Below are 24,491 nucleotides of genomic sequence, written 5' to 3' on the forward strand. Positions count from 1 at the left end.
AGAAGTCATTATACAGTATGTCTAGTTTTGGTTAGAATTTAGATGTAGTTCAATTTGGTGAAAATAGTACTTTTGACAGAATTTAAAGGATCTGAAAACATATTTTTTCAATCATGAAAACAGTTTTGGTTTCACACGATAGCTTTCTTTGCTGCCCTCACTTCCCTCACAAGTTTAAATTGGGAAGAATAGGCTTTGACAAGATGATATATTTTGGTGGACTAATCAGAGTATTGCAACAATCCAATAACAGTTTGTTTGTATTGACAGTTGTGTCTGACTCTGGTAGGATTAGGGGATGTGTTACTGCATCATGGGTCGGGGTATGTGGAGGGAGTCTGGAGGCTGCATGTCGGTGGTAAAAGCAGGAATAGCTTGTGTCATGACCCAGCTGCTCTCAGGTCACACTTGTCCTCTAACGTATCTAAAATAAAGCAGCTCCTTCTCGCGGGAACAAAACAAACCCACACTGAGCAGTTCTTACGTGTGATTTGCTCTTCACAGGTGGAAAGTATAATTAAGTACATACGTTTTTTTTTAAATACTGCACAATTCTGAGGTACTGTTACTTGTTACTAGTTTCTTTCATTATTTGCCCCTAGGAGTGTACATGTTGAGATACATATCTGGCATGTATTCGTTTTGGACCGGGGTTTTAGGGCTGATTGATCTGTACTTAAATAATGTTCTTGTGCTTTTCTGCTCCTTATGCCCTTTAAAGTTGTACAAACAGTTGTCTTGTCAGTGGAGGTTAGGGTAATTGCATAGAGTTTGCATTTCCTGCATCATTTAGCTGATATCACATTTCCCAGGGGACACTGCAGTGCTGCCATTACTCCCACGACGCATAACTGATTATAATGAGAGAAAATTGCACAAAATGAGCTCATGTGTAGATTATAGAATCAAACAAGCCAATTATCCCCATTTAGTTACCACTTTTCTTTGCTCCCTGGATGTAACTTGAAAGCTACAAACTCATGCATGCCATGTACTGTTTATATGGTCACTTGACATAGATGTTTTCCATATGGGAGATTGAATTGCCGGTTGTGTAAGAGGATGCATGAGCAGACGGGAAGAAATTGGGTTTCTACCTGATGGCTATTCCAGGCTCTGAGCAGGTTGATGGTCCAGGAGATTTACGAGGGAGGGGTTATACCTCTCCTCGTGTGGGAGTCCGACAGACGAGCGTCTCACCAAGACATTCAGGCACCTCCACGTTGAGAGAAGACTGTCTACGACCTGCACAGCTGTCAGCTTACCACTGGTCCTCTGCAGACCTGCAGGAAGGACTGTCCGAAGGGTTAGTCATCATCGTTAATCACAGACTATTGTCTTACTGACTTTATTGAAACTCAACAGTGCACTTAAATATTCCTCCTGCTTATTATTGGCAACAATCACCAGTCTAGGTTTTAAAGAAAGGTTTCACTTCAGCAGAATTGTTCTCTCTACTTTAGAGTTAGTTTCTCGGTTTGAACAAGCTAAATATTTTAATATCTTGATAAATGTTTAATAATTTCACTCTCTTTACAGGCAAAATTATGGTGCTGGTACCGGCCTATGAATACAAAATATATTCTTTCCCCATCTTTGGCTCTGGGAAATGTTGGTGGGCATATTTTCATTAGTCTCTCAATTTAAAAAGCGACATGAGTAACCACTTAATAAAGATATAAGTAAATCAAATGTTTAGTAGTAGCCCTAAATTGCTCTGTGAACATATTTGAGACAACATCTGGATAGCTGCTTATATTTGACTGTATTCTCACAGTGATTTGAAGACTGCATCTCATCAATCGTTTTAGCTTTTATATTAGCATAACTAGGGGGTTCTAGGGGGGGGGGGCCAGTGCTTAACACTGACCTCTGACCCCCCTGTGGCCCCCCTAACAATGAAACGTTTTTTTTTTTTTTTTTTAAATGTATATTTTCTGGTACTCGGTTTGCTAAAAACCGCAGGATTTTGTTGCTGTAATGTGAGATTGTGCAGACACCCTTATGTAAAGTAGAGATGTAACTGTTCATTGCCTTTATTTTTATATAAATATGGTGTGAGTGCAAACATTGCACTATAACTTAAGCTGAAGCTAACAGTAATAACTATAAGATCTATCTGAAATAAATAAGTGTACTGAAACAAATACCAATAACTGTATTGCATTGTTTTCTTATGCGCAATTACTTCATACTGTCTAGTTCTCTTTTTCGTCCTGCATTTATTGTGCCCCCCTCAGAAAATAACTGGCCCCCCAGTGGTCCCGCAGTCAAATTGGTCTAGAACCGCCACTGTAACTGACCCAAATAACCCATTGTACACCTTATTCCTGGCTTATTCTGCTGCTCTTATTCAATAGTTTTCAACAGGACGCTCCGCTCCAGCTCCTCTGGTACTGCCAGTGAAACTCTATATGTGAGTAGCCTGGATGAGTAAAACCGTGAGAAGGGAAACGAGCTGTTTGGAAAGAACCCGACTGTGATATCTGGCTTATCCAAAATCCCACTTGTTGGCTGAAGCTGTTTCCCTGAAAAATGTAGCATGTGGCCCATCTGTTTAAGTGGTTTGGATTGTTGACTTGTAAAATATAACTCCATGATTCATCAGTCTGCTTTTCCCCTTCTTTAAACATTGAGTAAACATTGCAACATGCAGATCATTTTACAGGCTTACTGTAAGTTGATGCAGATAATTGATTGTATACAAGCTTTGAATAACAGAGCGCCCAGTGATGAGAGTGTGGAAGTTGTCCATTATGTTTGAAGAGTTAATGCTTTAGCCTGGTTTGTCCCTTTTGATTATAATAAAAGTATAATTGAACCTTTGAGCTGTGCCGTTAATGTGTTATTCTGTGCATGCTTTTTGACCTTTCACCTTTTTCAATGAACATCCTGTCCTTTATAATCATATTTAAGCTTTTACTTTATGTCAAAGTGTTTTACTTTTTACAGGGAATCCAGAATTCAACAGTAATTCACATTTTGAATTGCACCAATTGTTGTATTGAGTGGCTTAGTATTATAGTACTGCATCATACAAGATAAGGATATATATATAGGTAAAAAGCACTCATTATTACAAGTGTTATAAATGCAATGCAGTCAGAATACAATATATCCTTGGGAAAACAACTGAAGTAGCCTATCAAAAAGCATACAATGGAGAGTCAGTATAAGTATGTCAACTTGCTAAAATATAGGTATTGTAAATATTGGCTACTCAGTTACATCCTACTCCCAGCTCTGGGTGAAAGAGATGTTCATTTTTCTCAGATCAACACACAGATCTATACATCTTTAGCTTTTTTAATTAAACCGATTAAACATTGTGATCTTTGAGAATAAGAGCTGCATCTTCATTGTGCTGTGACCCGTGCTGCTCAGCGGCAGATGTGTGCAGCTGTGTGTGGATGTTGGGGCACGCGGCTGATGCCCCTCCTAACGCAGTGTGATGCTGCAGCCCGGCGTCTGTGATCAGCCGACAGCTTCTCCGATCACTCCCACCAACAGTGGCTTCAGCAAACCTCAAGTTCCCCCGGAGTTCCTCCTGCTTCGCTTGTTTCTGACCGGATAACATCGGCTGCGCTCGGAGCTTGGATCTGTTTGGTTAGAAGATTGTGCGCTGGTCGCATCATGACGATGGGACTTGAAACCGTTTCCAAACTTCTTACGTGGGTTGTGTTTTTACTTCCTAACGCAATGCACGCACAAACAGGTAAGCGACCACCTCCAAGTAATTCAAAGATGTAGTTTTAAAACGCGGTAAAGGAGTTGCGCAATCACTGTTTCCAGAAATGTTACATACAATTGGTTAAACTACTATCTGCCGTTTCCCTCGGTAATTAAAACAATGCAAACCAAAAGTGGGATTACAAATCGGATTTAATTACTGTATAACAAGGAGTTTAAAGTACTGAGCTTCCTCTTTGATTTGTTGTGTCCATCTGCCAAATAGAGGCTGACACCTTCTCATCCATCATGTCATCCAAGGCCACATACCTCAAAGTCTCATGGCCACAGTGTAAGGTATTGTGCTGTCATTGGAAACAGAGGGTCGCCACTCACTGACAGGTAGACAGGATGTGAACTCTCACAGTTCCTGTACAGCTGATCAGGACTGAGGCGACCAGGTGTTGAGAAGGAGGTCGCTCCATTGACAGCCTTCACAACTCCTGTGGTCTCATTCAGTGGCTCGTCTGCCTGTCACTCAGCACTGAGGCAGACTCAGTCAAAGTCACCATTAACTTGATCTCTGAGGCAACACAACTTATTAAAAGTTGGCTGATATTTCTGGGTCACAGCTTGGATATTTTTCTGTCTCTTCGCTCTGGCAAGCTACAATTACTGTGTTATGTCAGAGGTTGCCTTGGCATGTTCCTCGACAAAGATGTTCAGGTTTTATTGTATTGGCTGTTCTATCCCAAAGTGCTTAAACTGTGTGCATGACATGACATCTGTGTACAGACATTAACCTGCTGACCTCAGTTCAACCTTTAGGAATTCCTTTCACTCCATTAAAGCTTCGAAAAAGATGTCTATCATTTTGATTTTTCTGTGTCAAACACATTACTTTAAATTATTCAAATAAAAAGTTTCCCTCCTGATTTAAATGAATTTGACCTCAAATTGACAAGTTAAAGTCTTCGCAACATTCCTATGACAAGCTTTAGAACGTTTCCAGCACATTTTTACCACAACCTGATGAATACAAAGTGCCTTCTCCCCCTTATATTACAACTCATGTGCAACCATATCTTAAACATCAGCAGTCACATCCTGCTGGGAACGACCAGCTGGCTCCCTTGTGCTGCTGTTTAAGGTTATGTTATTATATTATTAAGGCTCTGGTTATCATGATAGTTTAAAGAGCAGAGAGAAGATGAGGGGATTTATATGTTGTAGTTAAAACCAGTGGACAGCAGTTGTAATACCTCAATACCTAAACACCTTACCTGTCTATGACGTCCATTAGTAGACTCACAGGTTTATGTATATTGATATACTTAATGCCAATAAGTTGTTCCAAATTCAAGCAACAAGGTGTTGAGAATGAAGTCTGTCGATCGGCAGCTTTGACAGCTCCTGTGGTCTCTCTCAGTGCCTTGTCTGCCTGTCACTGGCAGACTCAGACAGACTATCACCTTTCACTTAAACTCTCAGGGCCCGAAAACGTTGCTGCGGTGCACAGAAGCTCGCTGTACTTCTTAGTTACAGCTCGGCTCTTTGTGTTCCTCTCTGCTTTCATCTTAATGGCCATTTGCTTTTACGACATGTTTGAACCTATAACTATAAAACTAACTATAACTATAAATGTTACATAGTTGATGGTCTTTTTCATATTTGCTACATTTTTCTCCCCTTTTTCAGTGAATGTATCCATAACCTGATCTGATAATATCATGCATTCCACATTTCTCATGTCAGTGCATTTTATGTTCTGTGTGTAAGCTTTTCAATTCAAGATGTGTATCTTCTTGAACACAGAGGAACTGGGCAGTGGGTTTCCACATGTCACTATCTGTCCTGTAGAAAGCTGTACATATATTGGTAGTGCTTACTGTATTCTGTCTCTCTACCTGGACTTGCAGAGCTTCCTCCAGAGTGTGTGTCCGGGGGCCACTCCATCCTCCAGGACCCCTACCGCAGCACCACCTTCAGCTCCAGCTGGGTGCAGCAGTCGGCCCTGCAGGAGTTCATCTGCGACCACTCCCTCTCTCCGGGCTGGTACCAGTTTCAGATCTTTGATAAGCCGGCCAGCATGCCCACCGAGTGTGTGGAGGTAAATGATTTACATACACCGATTCCTGTTTAATTCACTGTAAAACATCCCTTGGTTTTCATTCATGGATTATATTATACAAATTAAACAGCAACGCTCTAACTACATGTTGGGCTGGTAGGTGGATTTAAGAAAATTGAACAGAGCCAAACAAGCTGTGTTCTGCCTTTATGCTAAGCTAATCTTACCTTTAGTTGGCTTTAGTATCATATTTAGCATACAGATATCAAAGTAGTATTGATCTTCTCATCTAACTCTCAAAGCCCTGAACCAGTGAGTTTCCAAAAATCTCTTGACATGTATTCAGCTGTTCTTTACATCTGCAGGATTTGCTGGACTGAAACTTCGGCAGTCATTTTGCTTTGTTTGTAGTTTCACCTCATCAATCCTGGGCTTAAGATACTTAGTCAGGGACTCCAAACTGTCAAACTTTGATCTACAATTTCACCTCTCTAACCCTTCAGCTGCTTTAGCTCATCATCTGCAGCGAAGATGTGGTGATTGTGACATACAAAAGGTATATTTTATGTTGACCAGCTGCAAAGCATTTCCTTACAAATGGGTTTAAAGAGAGGGTTTTCTGTCTTGCAAAGACAAAACAATATAGGCAACATTTTTCAGTTCGCTCTGATTTGTGGGACTTTCTTTTGCAGACACATTGTGTAAAATCCCACTAAATCAATTGCAAGTCAGACTCCAGGAATCCAATTTTTTCTTAACCAACTTTGACCTCAGTAAAGGTCACACAATTCTCATGACCCCCGCATTTTGATTTAATCAAGTCAATAACTTTGGTGTTCTCTTTTTTAGGGAAGCATGTGGTGAACGAGGGCTGATCTATTCCAAATGTTTGATTTAGCTTTGTTAATTCAAACATCAATTACTTCAGAATATCTAACTCCCAATCTGTGATCTCATGTGTGGAAACTCTCTGTCCTCTCCTCAGTCTTTGTGTCAAAAATGTATTTGTGCATGTTTGCGTGCATGAATACAAATGCATTTGAGGACACACACATGTATGTTTGTGTGTTTGTGAGTGCACATTTTTGACAGTGCAAGGAGAGCTGGAATGTGTCTCATCCTGCGGGAGTCCAGCTGTGATGAGCCTGCAAAATCCATCCAAAGGGTCAGCTTCCCTCTGCCTTCCCAGGCATCGCTGCTCACCCTGGGCGATGGATAGACTCAGGAGTGGGGGAAGCGAGGGAGAGAGGATCGCTGTGGACATGTGTGACATTATAACCACCTTTGGTCCAACATGCAAAGACTACACCTTTTCAATTTGTCCTTATTATTCTAAGAACACTAAAAGCTTTAATTAATATGCCCCATGTTCTCCTCTCTATCTCTTTCTGAACATCCAGGTGAACCACTGTGGGACTCAGGCTCCTGTGTGGCTGTCCCTGGCTGAAGGTGAGGCCCTGCCGGGGCCCCTGGAGGTGAGGCAGCTGATGGCCTGCGCTGCCTGGCAGCTTTTCCCAGGCACCGGCAAGGACTGCTGCATGTTCCGCATCCCGGTCACCGTGCGCAACTGTGGAGACTTCTATGTTTACCTGCTACAGCCAACGCAGGGATGCATGGCATACTGCGCTCAGGGTATGTCCGGACAAATAGTTCATTATTTTCTCATTATTTTCTCTTAGAGCGATTACAAGCTGTTTCAAGAATGAACCTCTCATTTTTGCACCCTTACACACTTCTGTGCTGTCAGACGGTTTGTTAAGTTTGGTATAAAGAGAGAAGTTTGTAAAATACATGGAACTGCTCATAACAAGGTCTGTGGATTATCTTGAGTAACAATGTCATCATTTCTTGGAAAGAGACATTGGTGTCAAATTTTTCAAATGTATTTTCTTGGTGCTTTGGGCTCCATAAACCAACTTTCATCTAGTTCCATTATATCAGAAATAGGGCAGAGATCTCAACTAGCACTAGAAAAAAATAATAATAATTCATGTTATGATGAGGTTGTGTTACTATCATTCGAACATGATACCATAGTGCCACCATATAGGCAGGAAACAACATTATCCTCAACATCTCTTGAGAATAAGACTGCACAAGATTAATCAGTGTGAGGCTTGAACTTGGTTTTAAGGATATACATCAAGACTTTTCAGACAAAAAAATCCTAGAGTCTCTGCTCTTCAAAGAAGAGGAATCTGTTATGTTATTAATGTTGATTAATACATGTAGCTGATGGTATTATTGCTTTCCTATTTATCTAACAGAGATGTCGGACACTTCACCCGCAGCGTCGCCGAGCTGTGGCCCTGACGAGGTTAACGTTGATGGAACATGTAAAAGTGAGAATCCTGCTACTGTGTTTATGGCTTACGCTTGTCTCCTCGTGTTAGGTCAAACACCAAAACAATCAGGAGGTCAGGGAGTTGCCATGTGGTCAGGAATGCACTGGTGGCCCCTCACCACTCCTCTTAATGAGCTGAGCATGTGTCCCGGCGTCCGCTGGGCCTCGTCTCCATGGCGACAGCCCTCAGACAGGTTGTGAATTACGCCAAGGCAGGTTTTAGGAAGCTGGCAGAGGTGGAAAGGAGAAGGGAGGTTTATTCAAGAGATTAATGAAATGTCACTGTATGTTATAAGATTCAATAACTTGTTTCATACATAATAACCCAGTTTTCTATGATTTCCTAGCTCTCTTTCTAGATTTAAATTCAGACAGCAGCGCTTTCTGAATATGTTTTGTATAAAACTGCTCACTTTTATGAATTCATGTTCCTCAGCTTAAGCTATTGTCCTCTACTTACAGGTTTGCAACACTGTATAACTCAAAAATACATAAACACATTAACGAAATACTGTAGACAAAGTTCTCTCATAGTTCATACCATGGCTATTAACATGTTGCTAAAACAGCCTCCACACTTCTGTGAAGACCTTCCTCAAGATATCTGACTCTGAATGGTGTTGAGGTCAGGGATCTCTGCAAAAAACATTACTTTGTTTAACTGGTTTTAGTGCACAATGTTGTGTTTCAACAGGGAAAAAGCCTTTCAGTTGCCACGAGGTATAACCTTAATTAGAAGTCAACTTAAACCACGTAAAACAGCTCCAACTTGCATGAATAGGCTGTATACAGACAGGGTGTCCACATACTTTTGGCCTTAACTACTGTACTGTATAGCTAAACCAGTAGTAAGGTTGGAAAGGCATCCTGTGGGTGAACATACCATTTTATAAGGAGCCTTGATCTTTGTTTGACATAGGAGTATGTACATTTACTATACAATGTGTACAGTACAGTATATAGGCCTTGATTTCTTAATTCGGGCTGTATTGGCTTCCTTTTCCACCTCTGTTGTGAGAGAAACTTGTGCATATGTATAATTTAAGCTAAAACACATGGTCCACTGACTCATCCACCTACTCTTTGTTCTTTCTCCATCAGCAAAGCAGCCTCCCACTCCATCAGCACCAGTGGTTGTCTCAGAGGTGACAGGAAAGTCGGTGTTCCTGAAGTGCAGCTTTGGCAGCAGCTCCAACAGCTCCCTGGGATACGTGGTGGCCTGGTCCCGCCTCTCACCTGAGGGCAGGAAGGAGGAGCTCAAACAGGAGACCACCCTCCAGACCTTCGCCTTTATCGAGCTGGACGGCTTCAACCTCCGTCTGGGGGACAAGGTCTGGTGCAGAAGCTCAATGTGTTTCATTTGTGGTTTTAAAAGTGGACTAAAAGTGGTTTCCAAAGACAAAATCAAGCCCATTTATTTTGCAAAATACATGAAAAGTAATAAACAGTGCAGTTTCAGGAAAACTAACACATATACATCAGAATGTTTATAGACATCATTCAATAATAAACAAAGGCTAATTAAAGCTAATACTTAACCTTTACTCCTGAAATGGTCCTGACTCTTTTCATCATAGGATTACAACAATTAGGAAATAGGAATAATCAAGGACTGTCTTCCCTTTTATTTGCTACATGGTTACTTCCACTTTCTCTTTCCCTCTCTATTTCGCTCGCTATCTTTCTACCCCTATCCCTGTCTCTGTTTTTCTCCCTTTAAAATGCAGGCATAATTGTTTTGATCAAATCCTCTCCCTCTCTTAGATCTACTGCTCGAGCTCCAGTTTCTTCTTGGACTCGCCTAACATCCGTGGTGCTTCAGTGGAAAGTCTGGAGTTCTTTGCCGGGATTAGGGTATATCACAGTATTCTCAAGTTGTCTATGTGTGGTGCCTCTTGATGAACAGTATGTGTTTGACCACGACATTATCTTTGCAGTATGGAGAGACACATCTGTGCACTTGTTTGTTTTTGCATACATGTCTGTGTGTTTTAATGATATTCCTGTAAAAATCTGCCTAAATCCTCTCCCTCTGAATGTAATGTGTTTGTGATTCACATTGTTTAAGAGGGCTTATCAGTTTAATACCTGTTTTGTGCAGCTGAGACCAGAGGTGAGCAGTGTGTCTGAGGACGGGAGGCTGTATGAGCTGCTGGTGGAGAGCACAGTTCCTGTCCCGTGTCTGGAGGAGTCGTCCTCCTCTGCAGAGCCGTGCACTCTGTCTTTACAGCTCAGCACCAGCAGCAAAGGTAAGAGCTCAGAGCAAGATAACAATCATAGACTTTATTTTTCCATTTTCTGTTATACCATCATGAAAATAACTACTATATTTCCCCCTGTTTTGTTACAGATGACGGTTTGTTGGGTGCAGATCTGTCTCTCTCGTCCTGTGTGGTGCATCTGTCCCGGGGCCCCTGTACGGACGGGGTTTGCAGCCGAGCACTGATCCACTTCAGCCCCGTCACTGACTTTCATAAAGACAGCAACAGGACGACTCAGATCTCTGTTAGATCTATCGTCACACAGAATTCTCTGTGGAATGGATACTCACCTGAACCAGTTGAGGTAAACAGATTATGTTGTCCCGGTGGAATTTGAACACATGTTATTAACCTTGTGATTATTCATTCCTGAGGTTTGGATTTTTATTCATATAAAAGACAAAATATATTTGTCATTCCAGATAACTGTGAAGGATGTCCCTTCAGCGTTCTGCTACTCCTTCACTGATCCTCACATTATCACATTTGATGGCAGGTACATCAGTTAGGTTAAAAAGGGAATTGATTTAATCTGTATTCTAAACTGTTCCACATACAATTCAACAGATTGAATTGTATGTGGAAGTTTTAAATTGTCAATAGTGAATGCACTGTACCACAATAATATCTAAGGGTCAATACAAATTAGGGGTCATCCATTTTGTGAATATTTTTCTTGTTTTACAGGCCCTATGAGAACTACCAAGTCGGCACTTTTGTCCTCTATAAGAGCACTTTGAGGCCCTTTGAGGTCCATGTTCGTCAGTGGGAGTGTGGCAGTGTGGTGCACGCCACCTCGTGTGTGTGTGGATTCGTGGTGCGGGACGGCGGCGATGTCATCGCTTTTGACATGTGCAACGGAGAAATGGGTGAAACCAAACCTCACCTGTCGTTGAAGAACAGAGACCTGACCAAGAGCGGCATTCGCATCACAGAGTCCTACCAGGGCCGCAAAGTCACGGTGAGGACCAGTCAGACACTGAATATAATGAATGTTAAACAGCCTGTGCAAAACTACAGAGCACTACCAGCTATTTGTTTATTGAGGTTTATCTATTCACAAAAAGCCATCAAAAATGTGACAAACTCATCCAAAATCTAGCTGGATCTTTCGTTGTGGAGAAATCGCATGCGCTCTGTCTTCATTTGATTGTCCTGAATCTTTACCTGTTCGCAGATCACCTTCTCGTCAGGAGCGTTTGTTCGTGCAGATGTCTCAGACTGGGGGATGAGTCTCACGCTGAGAGCTCCCAGTTCAGACCGGGGCCACACTGAGGGTCTGTGTGGGACCTACAACGGCCAGCCAGCCAACGACCTCCACTCAGCAGGGGGCGCCATACTGGAGCATCTGCCTGCTTTTATCTCAGAATGGAGGTCAGTAATTTTAACAGTGAATTATGGGTAAGCTTACACAAAAGCTTTGATAGTTGATGCTAGGAGCAATTCTTCCAAGAATGCCGCTGGCATGTTAAAGGACAGAATGGAGAGATAGGAGGTCATTTAAGGTAATTCATATATGAATGTAAATGTATTTTTAGGTAGAAAAATATTTTGCAAATTCTTGAGGGATTGTTTGTAATTTTTGCGTTTGGTTAAAGGTTGTTAATAAGATGACTATCTTGTTTCTTCATACTTGAATTTGGATTCAGAAGTCTGGAAACTATTGTGAAGTATTAGCTCTTGAGCTAAACACATATTTTTGCTAACTAACCTTTCAGGATGCCCTTTAAAATAGTCATACTGGTGCCTAGTATCTTCTACAAAGCTTTGTTCTAGCATACATCATCTCGAAAAAAAGACCTAGTATGATGGTTTCTGTAACCAAAAACCCGGGGCCACAAAGTTTCAATTTGGGCAATAAATTGAATACTTGTGCATTTCTTAGAGAGTCTGCCCTTGTCATCACAATATCAACCATGGTAGCACAGGGCCTCTTACTGTATCAATCAAAGAGCCTCCTGTCAAACCCTGTTTCATCCTTCCTGACGTCTCCTCCTTCCCTCTGTCAGGCTTCCCCCTGGCAGCAGCCTGTTTGACACCGTGCCATCCCATCTGGGCACACCGAGCCCCCGCAAGTACTGTAACTGCCAGTCGGGGCCCCGCCTCACATCTTCCAGAGCCCGATCTCGATCAGTCACCTCCACCGACTCCCTCTGCTCTCATCACGGCAACGTGAACCTTCAAAGTGTCATCCCCACTCTGGACGTCACAGCCGAGTACATCAGCTCGGTGGAACTACTCAAAGGCGGAGGAAGCGACAGACAGCCGCTACCTCCAGGTCAATCCAGTCAAACCCCCCAGGACAGAGGCAGTAACTCTCAGCCACGTGAGAGAAGTTTCTCCCTGCGAGCCTCCAGAGATGGAGCTTCGACCCACCGTGACATTTCTAACTCTTCACACCAAAGTCTCAGCCAGTCTGATCTGGAGGGCTTCTCCTACTTTTTCCCAGAGGACCACGAAGCAGCAGCTCAAACAGACTCTACTCTAACGTGGCCCACACCTTCTGGCCTGATGGAGCAGCAGGCCAGGACTCAGTGTCAGCAGGTGGTGGCCGGCTCCAGCATAGCGTTGGGATGCGGCCGCCTGTTAGAAGAGGCAATAATAAGCCGCGTGGAGGCCATGTGTGTTACTGACCTACAGCTGAAAGATGACCAGTCATGGCTGAATGCTACTTTACCACTGTTGGAAAATGAGTGTGAGAGGAGGCTGATAGAGGAGAGGAGGAGAGAAGAAGAGTTCCAGGATGTTCTGGCTGTCCTCAAATGTCCCAATCTGTGCAACGGGAACGGCCAGTGCTCAGAGTGGGGTTGTGTCTGCTTCCCAGGATTTGGATCATATGACTGCAGTGTGCTGTCTGGTAAAATACTACTCATACACTGACACAGACACACTGGTTCTAAAGAGGTACAGTTACAAGAGGGATTTAAGTTAGATACATTTTGTTTCTACTGGATTGGACCGCTTAAAATATCTATATAAAAAACATAGTTACAGCTCACCTCAATTTAAATAAATAAAAGAAAACTACTTTAAATTGAGCTACACCCTCACCAAAAGAACATTTTAAGGCATCGCTATGTCATATAGCCTAACTGTAATACATGTATCAGTTATTGAAGACATCTATTTTTTTCTACAGAACAACTGTAATAATAATAATAATACATTTCATTTCCAAGCGCTTTTTCAGGTGCTCAAAGACGCTTTACAATGCAAGACATAATGGTTTGTGATGTTCAATACATTCTCAGGTCTAACAGTTTTATGTACTTTTTGTTGTTGATATTGTGAAGACCAGATCCCAGAGATCACTGAGCTGGAGAAGGAGGGTCTCTGTGACGTGCGACAGGGAGACTGCTCCACCATCCAGGTCTACGGTCAAGGCTTCAAAGACTCCTACGAGCTCAAGTGTGAGTTTGTTAAAGAAAAGGTACACAGCTTTTCAGCTTCTTTTTCCATTATTCTTTCCATCCTTGTTTACACATTGTCTTTGCTATGCAATCATCCTCTTGTCTGAACATATTTTTAAAGCTTCAAGTTATACATTATTTTCTTTTTTTGACACATGGAAGAACAATTGAGAGAAATTCACATTGCATGTGTTATTGATTCTGATTAATGCTTACAATGTTTTATTTTTTTTTACAAATAAGGAGTCCAATCCAGAGAGTGGGGAGGTGTTTTTATCAGACTACTTTGTTTGGCACATTTATGCAACTTTATTTTGTCTTTTCTTCATGCATTTAATACTTAAAAGAATATCCCTTAAATGTAAAAATTCAAGCTATTTGGATATAAGTCCAGTTCACCTGCTTACACAGCTCAAAATATCTGGCAGTTAACATAGGGATATAATCAAAGCATGGCACGGACTGAGGCTGTTATATACATCTAGTGATGTAGTGGGGATGGTACTGCGTGGAAATTCTTCACTATACAATACAATAAATCCAAATTGTTGACGTAGGTATCTTCACAGGCTGCTAACCCCTTGCATCAAGTATAAACCATTTCAGCCTACATGCCCTTTTATCAATTCCCTATTCTGATCAAATAAAGCTGTCATCTCATTACTTTTGCATCTCTTATCACTCTCTCCCTCTGGTGTCTCCTGTGAAGTTTGAAGATTGGGAGTGGGTTCTGGACGAGCCCCAGTTAGTCCCAGCCGTCTTTCTGGATACGACAGCTCTGGAGTGCAAGCTCCCCCTGGAGGACAGCTGGGGTCCTGCAGGCCTGGACCTGGAAACAGCATCACACAGACCCCTGGCCCGCTTGCAGATCAAAGTTAGTCACGTCTCCAACCATTTCTGTAATGCACAGCACAGCCTCGAGCGCTTTTCAAAATCTCCGAATTAGCATCAAACTTAAGTCATACAGATGAGAAGGTTTGCTGGAGGTCTTCTCCAGCTCTGACATGATTTAGGAGGAAAATACTTAGATTAATTGATTATTTACTCAATATGGGAATAATTTTACAGCAGTAAGAACATGTAAACATTTTTGGTAACATTTATCACTAAGAATGATCTCCCTAGAATCAAATTTAAATCAAAGAGACATTTTTCACAGACTTTAAAGAACTGTATTGAATTATATGAACAGTAAAACATTACTAACTGTGAGCAAAAACAGTTAATCTCTCTACAGTTCAGTTTATTTGTTTAATGCCTTTTCCCAGTGATCCACAGTAATCACGCTTCTGCTGATGGCAGGTTTCCAATGATGGCTACAGCTACAGTAACGCCAAGATTCTGACTCTGTATGACGGAGCCTGCCAGATCTGCAGCCTCGACACTGAAGTCCTCTGCACCCTGAGGGTAAGACAGCCTTCCAAAAAGTGATATTAATTTAATACATAGAGCCAATCTGAGCCTCTGCCAACAAGCCATTCAAATCTATATTTGCCCTGCGGTTTATTTTTACAGATCTATGTTTTCTTCTAAATTTTAACAAAATACTTGTAGCATGGTTAGCAAATATCTTACAGAAATGCCTTATTATTCTGCTGTCATGTTATGCATATACATATACCTATGTAGCTCACTGTAGTAGGTCTTAGTTGAGTGACATATTTTCATGTTTCAAAGAATAATAAACATTGAACACAATTGTTATTTATTGTCCCTGCCTCCAGGAGAAAATGTGCAACATTGACGGCCTGTGTTACAGTGAGGGAGACTCCAATCCCAGCAGCCCTTGCCTCACATGTCGCCCGGACTCGTCCAAACACACATGGTCCATAGCAGAGAGTATGTATATCGTTTCTCATCTGGTCCCTCTCACAGCTCAAGAAGTCTAGAATATAATGTACATTTTAAGATGAAAAAGTTTGTGATGTGTCACTTCCTCAGTAGAGTTGAGGTTGGATAGCCATCACTGAGTTTTTAGCTTGTATTTGCTCAGGGCTGTTGTGATCATCTGTCAGCAGCTCTGTGCAGATTGGAGCCATTGAAGTTGCTTTAGTCCCCGGGGCGCTGATATGAGGACAGCTTTAGCTCATTGTTACACTTTCAGACCAACTTTGCTACTTTAACCTCAAGTAGGCCAAACAGTGCTCACTCCGTTCAGAAGAAATGACAGAATATGTAGAAGTTAAATCACTAATCTGTATCACAACGATAGAACGACACAGTGGGGATTATTGATAAGGATGATTCCAATGTTACCCCCTTGCTACACACCTGTAAAGTGTAGTGACTGTATCACTGCAGTATTGCTCCGCTATTGCATTGACAACATCTGTCCACAAATGCATACACAGAATCAAAAGATAAAATAAATCGCAGCTGCTAATATTTCCCTGGCCGATATATTTTTTCAAGCTTTGTCTGAAGGTATGGACTTCACTGAATCCCACATTTTCAAGCTGTTTGTCACCCAGCACATGAATTGTGTTTCCCATCAGAGAACGAGCCTCCAGTGCTCCAGTCGTTGCCGTTTCATCTCCGATCCTTCCTGGGGGGGGATTTCATCTATCAGCTACAAGCTCGGGACCCTGAGGGCTCAGTGGTGCGCTTCACCCTGGAATCGGGCCCTGAAGGGTCATCTCTGTCTCCTGATGGGCTGGTGAGGTGGAGGACTGAAACTACAGACACACACACTCTCCAGTTTACAGTGACGGACGACTGCGACGCTGAGACCAGAGCCTCCATACAGGTAATGTTTGTGTTTATTTTCATTGTGTGACATAAACATATCTTACTTGATAAGTTCAAGTAGCGTACATTTGGACTGGATTTATGAGTCATGATTTAAATTAAATTCTCTGTTTGAATTATGTTTTATCTTCTGTTATGGGGATGAATATAAAATGAAAGATGTGGATGCTGTTTTTTCATTTGTTTTTATTATTTTGTTATTTTGTAATGTGTCTTTTGCAAATGTACATTTATTTTTATTTTAATAAGGACTTAAAAAAACACCTTTGGTCCATTAAATGAATAGATTATCCTTTAGTACAGTCAAATGTAACTTCTTCTAAGCAGCTTTATTACAGTCTATAAGCAAGGGTTGAGAGTAAGTCCTTTTACACAGGTATGTGAATTCTTGGGAGTCCAAAAAAGTAACCCTTGTAGTCCAGAGCATTTGGCTCTCAATAGACAATTACTTGTAGCTTCCTCCACTAGAGGGAGCTGATGAAATGTATTTCTCTGCTCATGGCCCTTCTTTGTTTTTACAACTTAATAACTCAATTTAAGCACGCTTTGTGCTTAAGTAACAAGAACAAGTAAGATGTGAAAAACATTTTAAAATCTTTTTGATGTTTTATTTGTTTCATGTTAATGGATATTGTTGTCCCACAATGCAATGCATACAGGCAATGAATGAGCTGCTCACAGCTCCAAATGCAATTTAAGGTTGGGCAGAAAAGCATGAGAAACAATATTAACTCTTGAGAAAATGTGATCTTCTCTGTTGTAGAGAAGAGATAGTATATGGTTTACTTAGAATAGCTTTTTCATTTTTATATTTACCCACATTTTCACCAAAGGGATCTTTTTTGTTCATCTCTGTATGTGTTCATCGATTTGTTTGCATATTTCCCGTCTTTAGTATATTTGATTTCAGTCACTAGACAACAAGTGTTTTTTTCTTGCATGTGTTACGATTTCCTCATGAGGGGTTGTTGTTCTTAGATTACAGACATGTTTATTTGTCCTCTTTCCTTCAGGTGTTTGTGCACTCCTGTGAATGTCTAAATGGAGCTTCCTGTGTGACCAACACCAACCTTCCTGCAGGCAGCGGGGAATACCTGTGTGTGTGTCTTGATGGATTTAAAGGTGAAAGGTGTGAGGTGGACGTTGACGACTGTAAACCCAACCCTTGTCGACTTGGCCGCTGCATTGACGGCTCCAACTCCTTCTCCTGTATCTGCCCTGCTGGAATGACAGGTAGGGATTACACTGCAGAGCTTTTAACGTCACGTATACAGTAACATTGATGGTTAACTAAGAAAATTGGTTTGGACAGCATGGAGCCAGTTAGATACTGATACGGATACTGAGAGCCAAAAGTTAAGCTTCTGTACTTTTATCATGTTCAGGGTCAGTGTAGTAACAAGGTAACTTATTAGCCCTTCATTTAAGGAAATCTATCCCAATTTCTTCTCTTCTTTTTAAGTAATGTTATAATGTTTCAACTACATAAGGACTGGTGTTTTTCTCTGCTTTCAGGCCATACATGTAGAGAAGATATAGATGAGTGCGTCTCACAGCCTTGTTTCCCTGGAGTGGGCTGTAACAACACGCTGGGCTCCTTCTTCTGTGGAGTCTGTCCACAAGGCTACAGTGGTGACGGGAACATCTGCACACGTACGTTTTCTAGCTTAAATGGAGGTTATTTAGTAAAATAAAATCATGGTTTGTTTTCATGCATTTAAGAGCAAGAAAACGCAAAAGTTCTACACCTGTCTTATTCTTTCTTTTGATTCATGCACATTTTTTTGTCGGCTTGAAGGCTGTTTTCATCCTTTTTGTTTCCAAGGAAACCAAGACTCTCCTGTCAAAGCATTGATGACACCAGCCAGAGTACTGAAGGTTTCATCGAGGCCCAAATCCTCGAGCCCGTCGCCCTGCTCCAGAAGGCCATGTCACCCCGGGGTTCAGTGTTTCCAGAGCACCCACGTCTCAGCGGGCTTTATCTGTGGACCGTGTCCTGCAGGTCTCCATGGAAATGGACGCACGTGCAAAGCTACAGGTAAGTCATTATTTTTTTTTAAAACTTGAAACTGCGGCTTGTAAAATAAAAATGGTAATGACCTTGTATGCTCTGGGGTTTGGAATTGAACAGAAGGCTTTATTAAAAATATTTCTGGAAAATCCACAAGCAAGTTTGAAACACATTTGTAGTTTATCATATGTATGTATATCTATATGTATCAATTTATCATATAGAATAGTTTCCGTATATGAAAACCATTATTTATATTTTTACATGACACTTATTTCTATGTGTAGGAGTGAAGGCTAATGGTACGCATAAAACTGGAAGAGCAACTAAAGGTTGAGAAAATTGGTTATTTTAGTTGCTCAAATAATTTATAATTTTTAAGGATAAGTAACAAAATTGAAAAAAGTCAAACAAAAGCTTTATTATGAATACTATTAACAGAAAGGGACGACATTGCTTTCCTTAAAATGGGGTAGTTTGGATGAATTGGATCTGTTGAACACCCTTCTGATTTCACAAAATGGCACGATCCAATGTTCTAATGTTGACAAACCAAGGCTAAATCTTTGTTAGATTTTTAAGTCATATCCTCTAACTCCCAGTATTTTACAGGGCAGGGGACAATCACCAGGGGAGGAGATGGTCATTTTCAAGTCGTCAAATCAAATTCCAGCAAGGAATCAACTCCCACCTCCTCCTCTTCATCGTCTCCCCACCTCGCCCAGAAGACCCCCTGACAGCCGGAGACCAGAGGCCACCATGTCTAGTGTCAGGAGAGGTTATTTTGATGACAGAAAGACCAACCTCACCACTGTGCTGACAGTGGAGTCCCCATCTCTCCATGTGACCTGTGCTGACTCTCCCTGCTCCCCCGGTGTTCCCTGTGAGCCCACCCTCACCGGATCCTTCAAGTGCGGCCGCTGCCCGTACGGCTACACCGGAGATGGAATCATATGTAAAGGTACCGACTGGCAACGTGAACATTTCATTTTGTGTTTGTGACTATGATGTATAAACATACTTGCATGTTGCCACTATTGAGAAAAGGTTGTGGGTTTAAATTATCGAAGAAGAATTACATAAGCCCTCAATCTGCTTTTTTTTGTTTGACCAACATTTAAAAGTGCCCACATTTATTCTTGCCACCATTGTTTGGGATTTCTTTTACAGGACACATTATCTAAAGAGGCGATTAGTTGTTTCAGTCTAACTTCTTAGTGCATTAGAGTGGCATGTTTTCCCATCATATGTGCATTTCTACAAGTATCCGTGTCATTTGATTTCAGCTGTTTGCAGGTACCAGTGTGGGAAGAACATGGCGTGCACTCTGCCCAACACCTGCACCTGCATGGAAGGCTACACTGGATACAACTGCCATATTGGTAAGATTATGTTTATTATTGTGCTGGAAACAAATGTATCAGTATCAATAAATGGCGATATACCGGCGGCATTATCACGCTTTATTTGCATATATTTTAATGTTTGTAGAGGAAGAGCCGTGAATGTGATTACTGTAGCATTGGGAATTAATTGCAATATCTTTCTTGCCTTTTCACTGTGTTGCTAAATGTGTCACTAGTAGTGGATAAGGCCCTGAGGACAAAGTAAAGCGATCTGATTGTTCCACTTCCAGTATCACTCTTGTTGGCACCTCGGCAACTTACAGTGTTATGATAGTTAAACCTTGGAGCACTCTGCATGCTGTCATGGCACATTACTGTTAAATCACCTCTGAGGACTTGGCTCATTTATCCGTGTCTAATTTTGTTGCCACTCAGCCGTGTGTCGACCTGACTGCAAAAACCAGGGGAGGTGTGTGAATCCTAATGTGTGTGAATGTCCTGCGGGCTACAGCGGGCCCACCTGTGAGGAAGGTAACCTGAGCTCATATTCACACCTGTCTAACATGCTGACACGCACAGAATACTGATGTGAGTCCTTGTGTTGTTTCGTGTCGGTGTGTGTAGCAAGCTGCGAGCCGCCTTGTCTACATGGAGGCACCTGTCTGGCCAGAAACCTGTGTACCTGCCCCTATGGATATGTGGGACCCAGATGTGAAATCAGTGAGTTGTTATCATAATACTTTGATTGGGTGAAACATTTTGTGATGTGCAAACAGTTTGTATTAAAGTTGTAGTCTCTGAGATTTACCGCGCTGTCTGTAAGTAGTCAATTGAATTTTTGTATCCCTCAGCGCCTGGACGGAGGCATTATGTTTTCAATCTGTCCACTTACCTGATTCAGTTTGTCCCATTTTCATTATTGCCATATCTTAGGACAAGTGAGGCAATGTCTTCACATTTGTCATAAATATCCACTTGGCCCAAGGAGGAACTGAAAAAGATGTTGGTGTTAAATGGTTAAGGTCACTGAGAACACACACAACACTTTATGGCCGTACCTCCATTCATCTGATAATTTGGACAATTTCACACACATTTCCAGGAGCATAAAATGATGAGGTGGCGGTATTTATGACATGGATAGGCATAAAACTACTAGGCAGTAATTCTAGTTTGCTGTAAATCAAATGAATTGCAATGAAACAATGACTTTGAGTTTAGAGTCAGTCATGTTGACTTCAAAGTCATTGATCATTGAGGGAATATTTCAACATTAACGGGAATATCAAAATGTACTTTCTTATGGAGATTCAGATGAGATTATCAATACCACTCATGATCACCTGTACATTAGCAGCAGGCGTTAATAATGTGATTTCATTTCCGGTCATTACCTTTGAGTGGTCGGCACATTTAGAATTGTCAATAATGATTTATCTGTTTCAGTGGTTTGTAATAGGCATTGTGAAAATGGAGGAGAGTGCATTTCTCCTGATGTCTGCGAATGCCAACCAGGCTGGTACGGACCCACATGTTACTCAGGTACAAGGTTACACCTGTCACCAAGTGTATATATTCACAATGCATCTACATGAGGTTTCTATTGCAAAGTTTCCCTCACAATTAACACAGCCTTGATATGTATAGACTCCCTTGCTGGGTGGCACACCATTTAATCATAAGACAAACTACTTGCATTTAATAAAACAATACATCTGATGTAACACAGGAAAACATACAGGCTTTTTTTGTCTGCCTTACAGTATACTTAAAGATTTTAAGAAAAACTCTAAACTACAAATCTGTATAATCTAAATGTGTCCTTGTGTCTTCCTCAGCTGTATGTAACCCCGTCTGTCTGAATGGAGGAACATGCATTAGGCCCAACATCTGTGCCTGTCCCGGCGGCTTCTATGGCTCCCAGTGTCAAATAGGTAAAACTGATGTTTATTTATCACACTGACACATCTGACTGCTCTGCTGTTCAACCCCAGATAAGGAGTGTGCAAAAATCCTGTATCTATTAATTGCACTAGGTCAGATTCTTTGAGGTGGTAGCTTGCGTGAAAAGACAATACACTACAGTAACAGTCAGCGTTAAAGAGATGTATTAGTTAGCTGATACCGGCTTTTTATGTAAACTCTATCAGTCTACCTGTGATATAATGCAGTTTCCCTGCAGCTGCATCCAATCAGAACCTGTCAATTAATCAATTTAAGAGCTTCACGTTTCTCTCAACATATACAATGTTGGTAACCAATCTGCAAAACCATGAAGAACTTCCTCTTTCTGGGTTTGAATTTAGAGTTTGTGATAATACATTTAATCAATAAAGAAACTTGCAGAAGTATCAGCAAAGTTAACAGCATACTTTTAAAAGATCTGAGACTCGGTTGCAATGCTGAGTTTACTTTCACCAATAATACATTTATAATTGGCTGAATCATGCCAGCCCTTACTACCTCACAGTACAGGGTCAGGGGCTTTCTTCTTGTACAGTAGAAGAGGATGGATAATTTGTTCAGTTTAATATTGTGTTTTTCAGCTGTGTGCAGTCAACCTTGTAAGAATGGAGGTCAGTGTATGAGGAACAATGTATGCTCATGCCCTGAAGGCTACACAGGAAAAAGGTGTCAAAGGAGTGAGTAAACTGGCATGTTTTAAGTCTTATTTAAAGTGAAACTCGTCACTGGCAGACCACTCTCAATATCTCACCCTAATGTATAAAAATGGTATTGCAGGTGTATGTGAGCCAATGTGCATGAACAAAGGCAAGTGTGTAGGACCCAACACATGCTCCTGTGCATCAGGGTGGACAGGGATGAGGTGCAACATACGTGAGTGACTCCATGTTTTATTTATACACCCCAAATATAGCAAAAGTATATTTAAAATCTTGAAATGATGTATTTAATCTGCATTTGTTACAGTTCCTTTAATCCATGTCATTGTTAAAGCGTTCAAGTTGTGTCAGATCTTCTGCCCACATGACGAAGCTGCTGTAGACTGAGTTCAGCCTCACTCTGTTTTTCTCACTGTAGCTGTCTGTCTGCAAAAGTGTAAAAATGGTGGCGAGTGTTTGGGACCAAACACCTGCCACTGTCCCTCTGGCTGGGAAGGTCTCCAGTGTCAGACACGTGAGTTCATTCATGATAAAACAAAGGATATTCAACACCGTACACTTGCCCCCTGCCATAACTTTATTTTTTACTAATTTGCTTTTTGTTGTCAGGATAAACGGACAAATGTATTTTATCACTTTATTCTTTTGATTATTTTTTCAAATGATTTAGTCACACATGCTAACTCCTGTAATATTGATCCTCTCCTCAGCGGTTTGTAAGCAGCGGTGCCTGAACGGAGGCAGGTGTGTCCTTCCTGACTACTGCTACTGTCGGAGAGGCTACAAGGGCTTGACCTGTGCTACAAAGGTCAGAAAAGGAGCCGCAATGTATACAGTACAGGTCTCTGTGTAGCCCAGTGGGAGAAGCAATACGAACTCCAGGGTTATATTCCCACTGGGATTTGTTAGCCCCAGGTTGTGTCACGGAGCTAAGCAACTGTTTTTCTGAAAGATAAATGTCCAGCAATGATACAACATCTCAAGACAGTCATCTGATGGTTGAGAGACTGCATCATAGATGTGTTCTGTGACAGGTTGAAAATGCAGTCTGAAATATACCACTATGTTTTTGCTGGGAAAGAAAACATATATATATTCACCAGTTATTCATTGTAAACTGAAGTATACAAACAAATTAAAACACTTATTACGTTTTTACAACGGTTATCTTTCAGAATAAACTGATGCTCTGCTCTATGGTTTCCTATTACAGCACACCAAGAAAAACAAAAGGCACCAACTTGGACTTAGGCTTCAAATAAATGAAAAGGCCACCTTCGATGTATCTTTAAACATAGCATGGAAAATCTAATGATTGTGTATTTATTTCTGTTTGCACCTATACAGGCATCACAAGCATGATGGAGGAGAAAGGAGAAATGGGAAGATAGGAGCTACACAATGCGCAAAGCAAGAGGAGGGCATCATAAATTGTTGTGACTGTGCAAATGTGAAGGCTAACAGGGGGACATGATGGATTGCACTTGTCTGCTCTGTATATCACTACCTCAAGGCTCACAGTAGCACACATCTGGTAAAGGCATCAGCAGAGACTTTCCACATATGTGAATGTTACTGCCCAGTATTATGTCAAATGAGTAGATGACAAATGAATCTGTTACCGTGATAATTCATTCATAAAGTGTAGGTTATCACCAATAGGTTTTTAGCTTTGGATGTTTCACTATTTAGCGGAATTAAAACTTTGCCAAACGGCACTGTTTGTTTCTCACTGTTTAAATGCTATGCCGCTTTATTGATTATGGCTCATGTAGAGGTTCACATCAGGTACTTGTTTAAGACTGAAGATATGGTGAGTTGAAATGATTTTTTCAGTTTTGCTTTCATTAATATATTGTTTGTGGGGGTTGAGTAATTACCATGTTTTGGGGATATATATAGGGTTTTGTTTTTGTATGAAAAAAATATCAGACAAAATGACACTGTGGTACAAGTTATGTGACAAAATAAAGAATGTTCAAGTTATGTGCTTTTGTTTTGGTAAAA

General features: G+C 41.2%; 1 protein-coding gene across 1 annotated transcript; it reads left to right on the forward strand.

Annotated features, from left to right (window-relative positions):
- Nucleotides 1–3,513: 3,513 nt before the first annotated feature.
- LOC117543167 (von Willebrand factor D and EGF domains) lies at nt 3,514–24,470 on the forward strand. Its single transcript, XM_034211267.1, is given in 32 exon segments — nt 3,514–3,715; nt 5,589–5,779; nt 7,141–7,372; nt 8,008–8,082; nt 9,186–9,415; nt 9,849–9,938; nt 10,186–10,333; nt 10,435–10,649; nt 10,768–10,841; nt 11,033–11,306; nt 11,523–11,719; nt 12,355–13,202; nt 13,639–13,775; nt 14,465–14,629; nt 15,058–15,162; nt 15,480–15,594; nt 16,251–16,501; nt 17,517–17,736; nt 18,019–18,156; nt 18,329–18,541; nt 19,127–19,223; nt 19,225–19,475; nt 19,801–19,896; nt 20,296–20,391; nt 20,485–20,580; nt 21,307–21,402; nt 21,699–21,794; nt 22,407–22,502; nt 22,603–22,698; nt 22,903–22,998; nt 23,195–23,292; nt 23,832–24,470. Coding segments are annotated over 32 exon segments (5,229 nt in total). The 5' UTR covers nt 3,514–3,633; the 3' UTR covers nt 23,847–24,470.
- Nucleotides 24,471–24,491: the final 21 nt, after the last annotated feature.

The sequence above is a fragment of the Gymnodraco acuticeps genome, unplaced genomic scaffold, assembly GCF_902827175.1.
Source record: "Gymnodraco acuticeps unplaced genomic scaffold, fGymAcu1.1, whole genome shotgun sequence".
Taxonomy (NCBI): Eukaryota; Metazoa; Chordata; class Actinopteri; order Perciformes; family Bathydraconidae; genus Gymnodraco; species Gymnodraco acuticeps.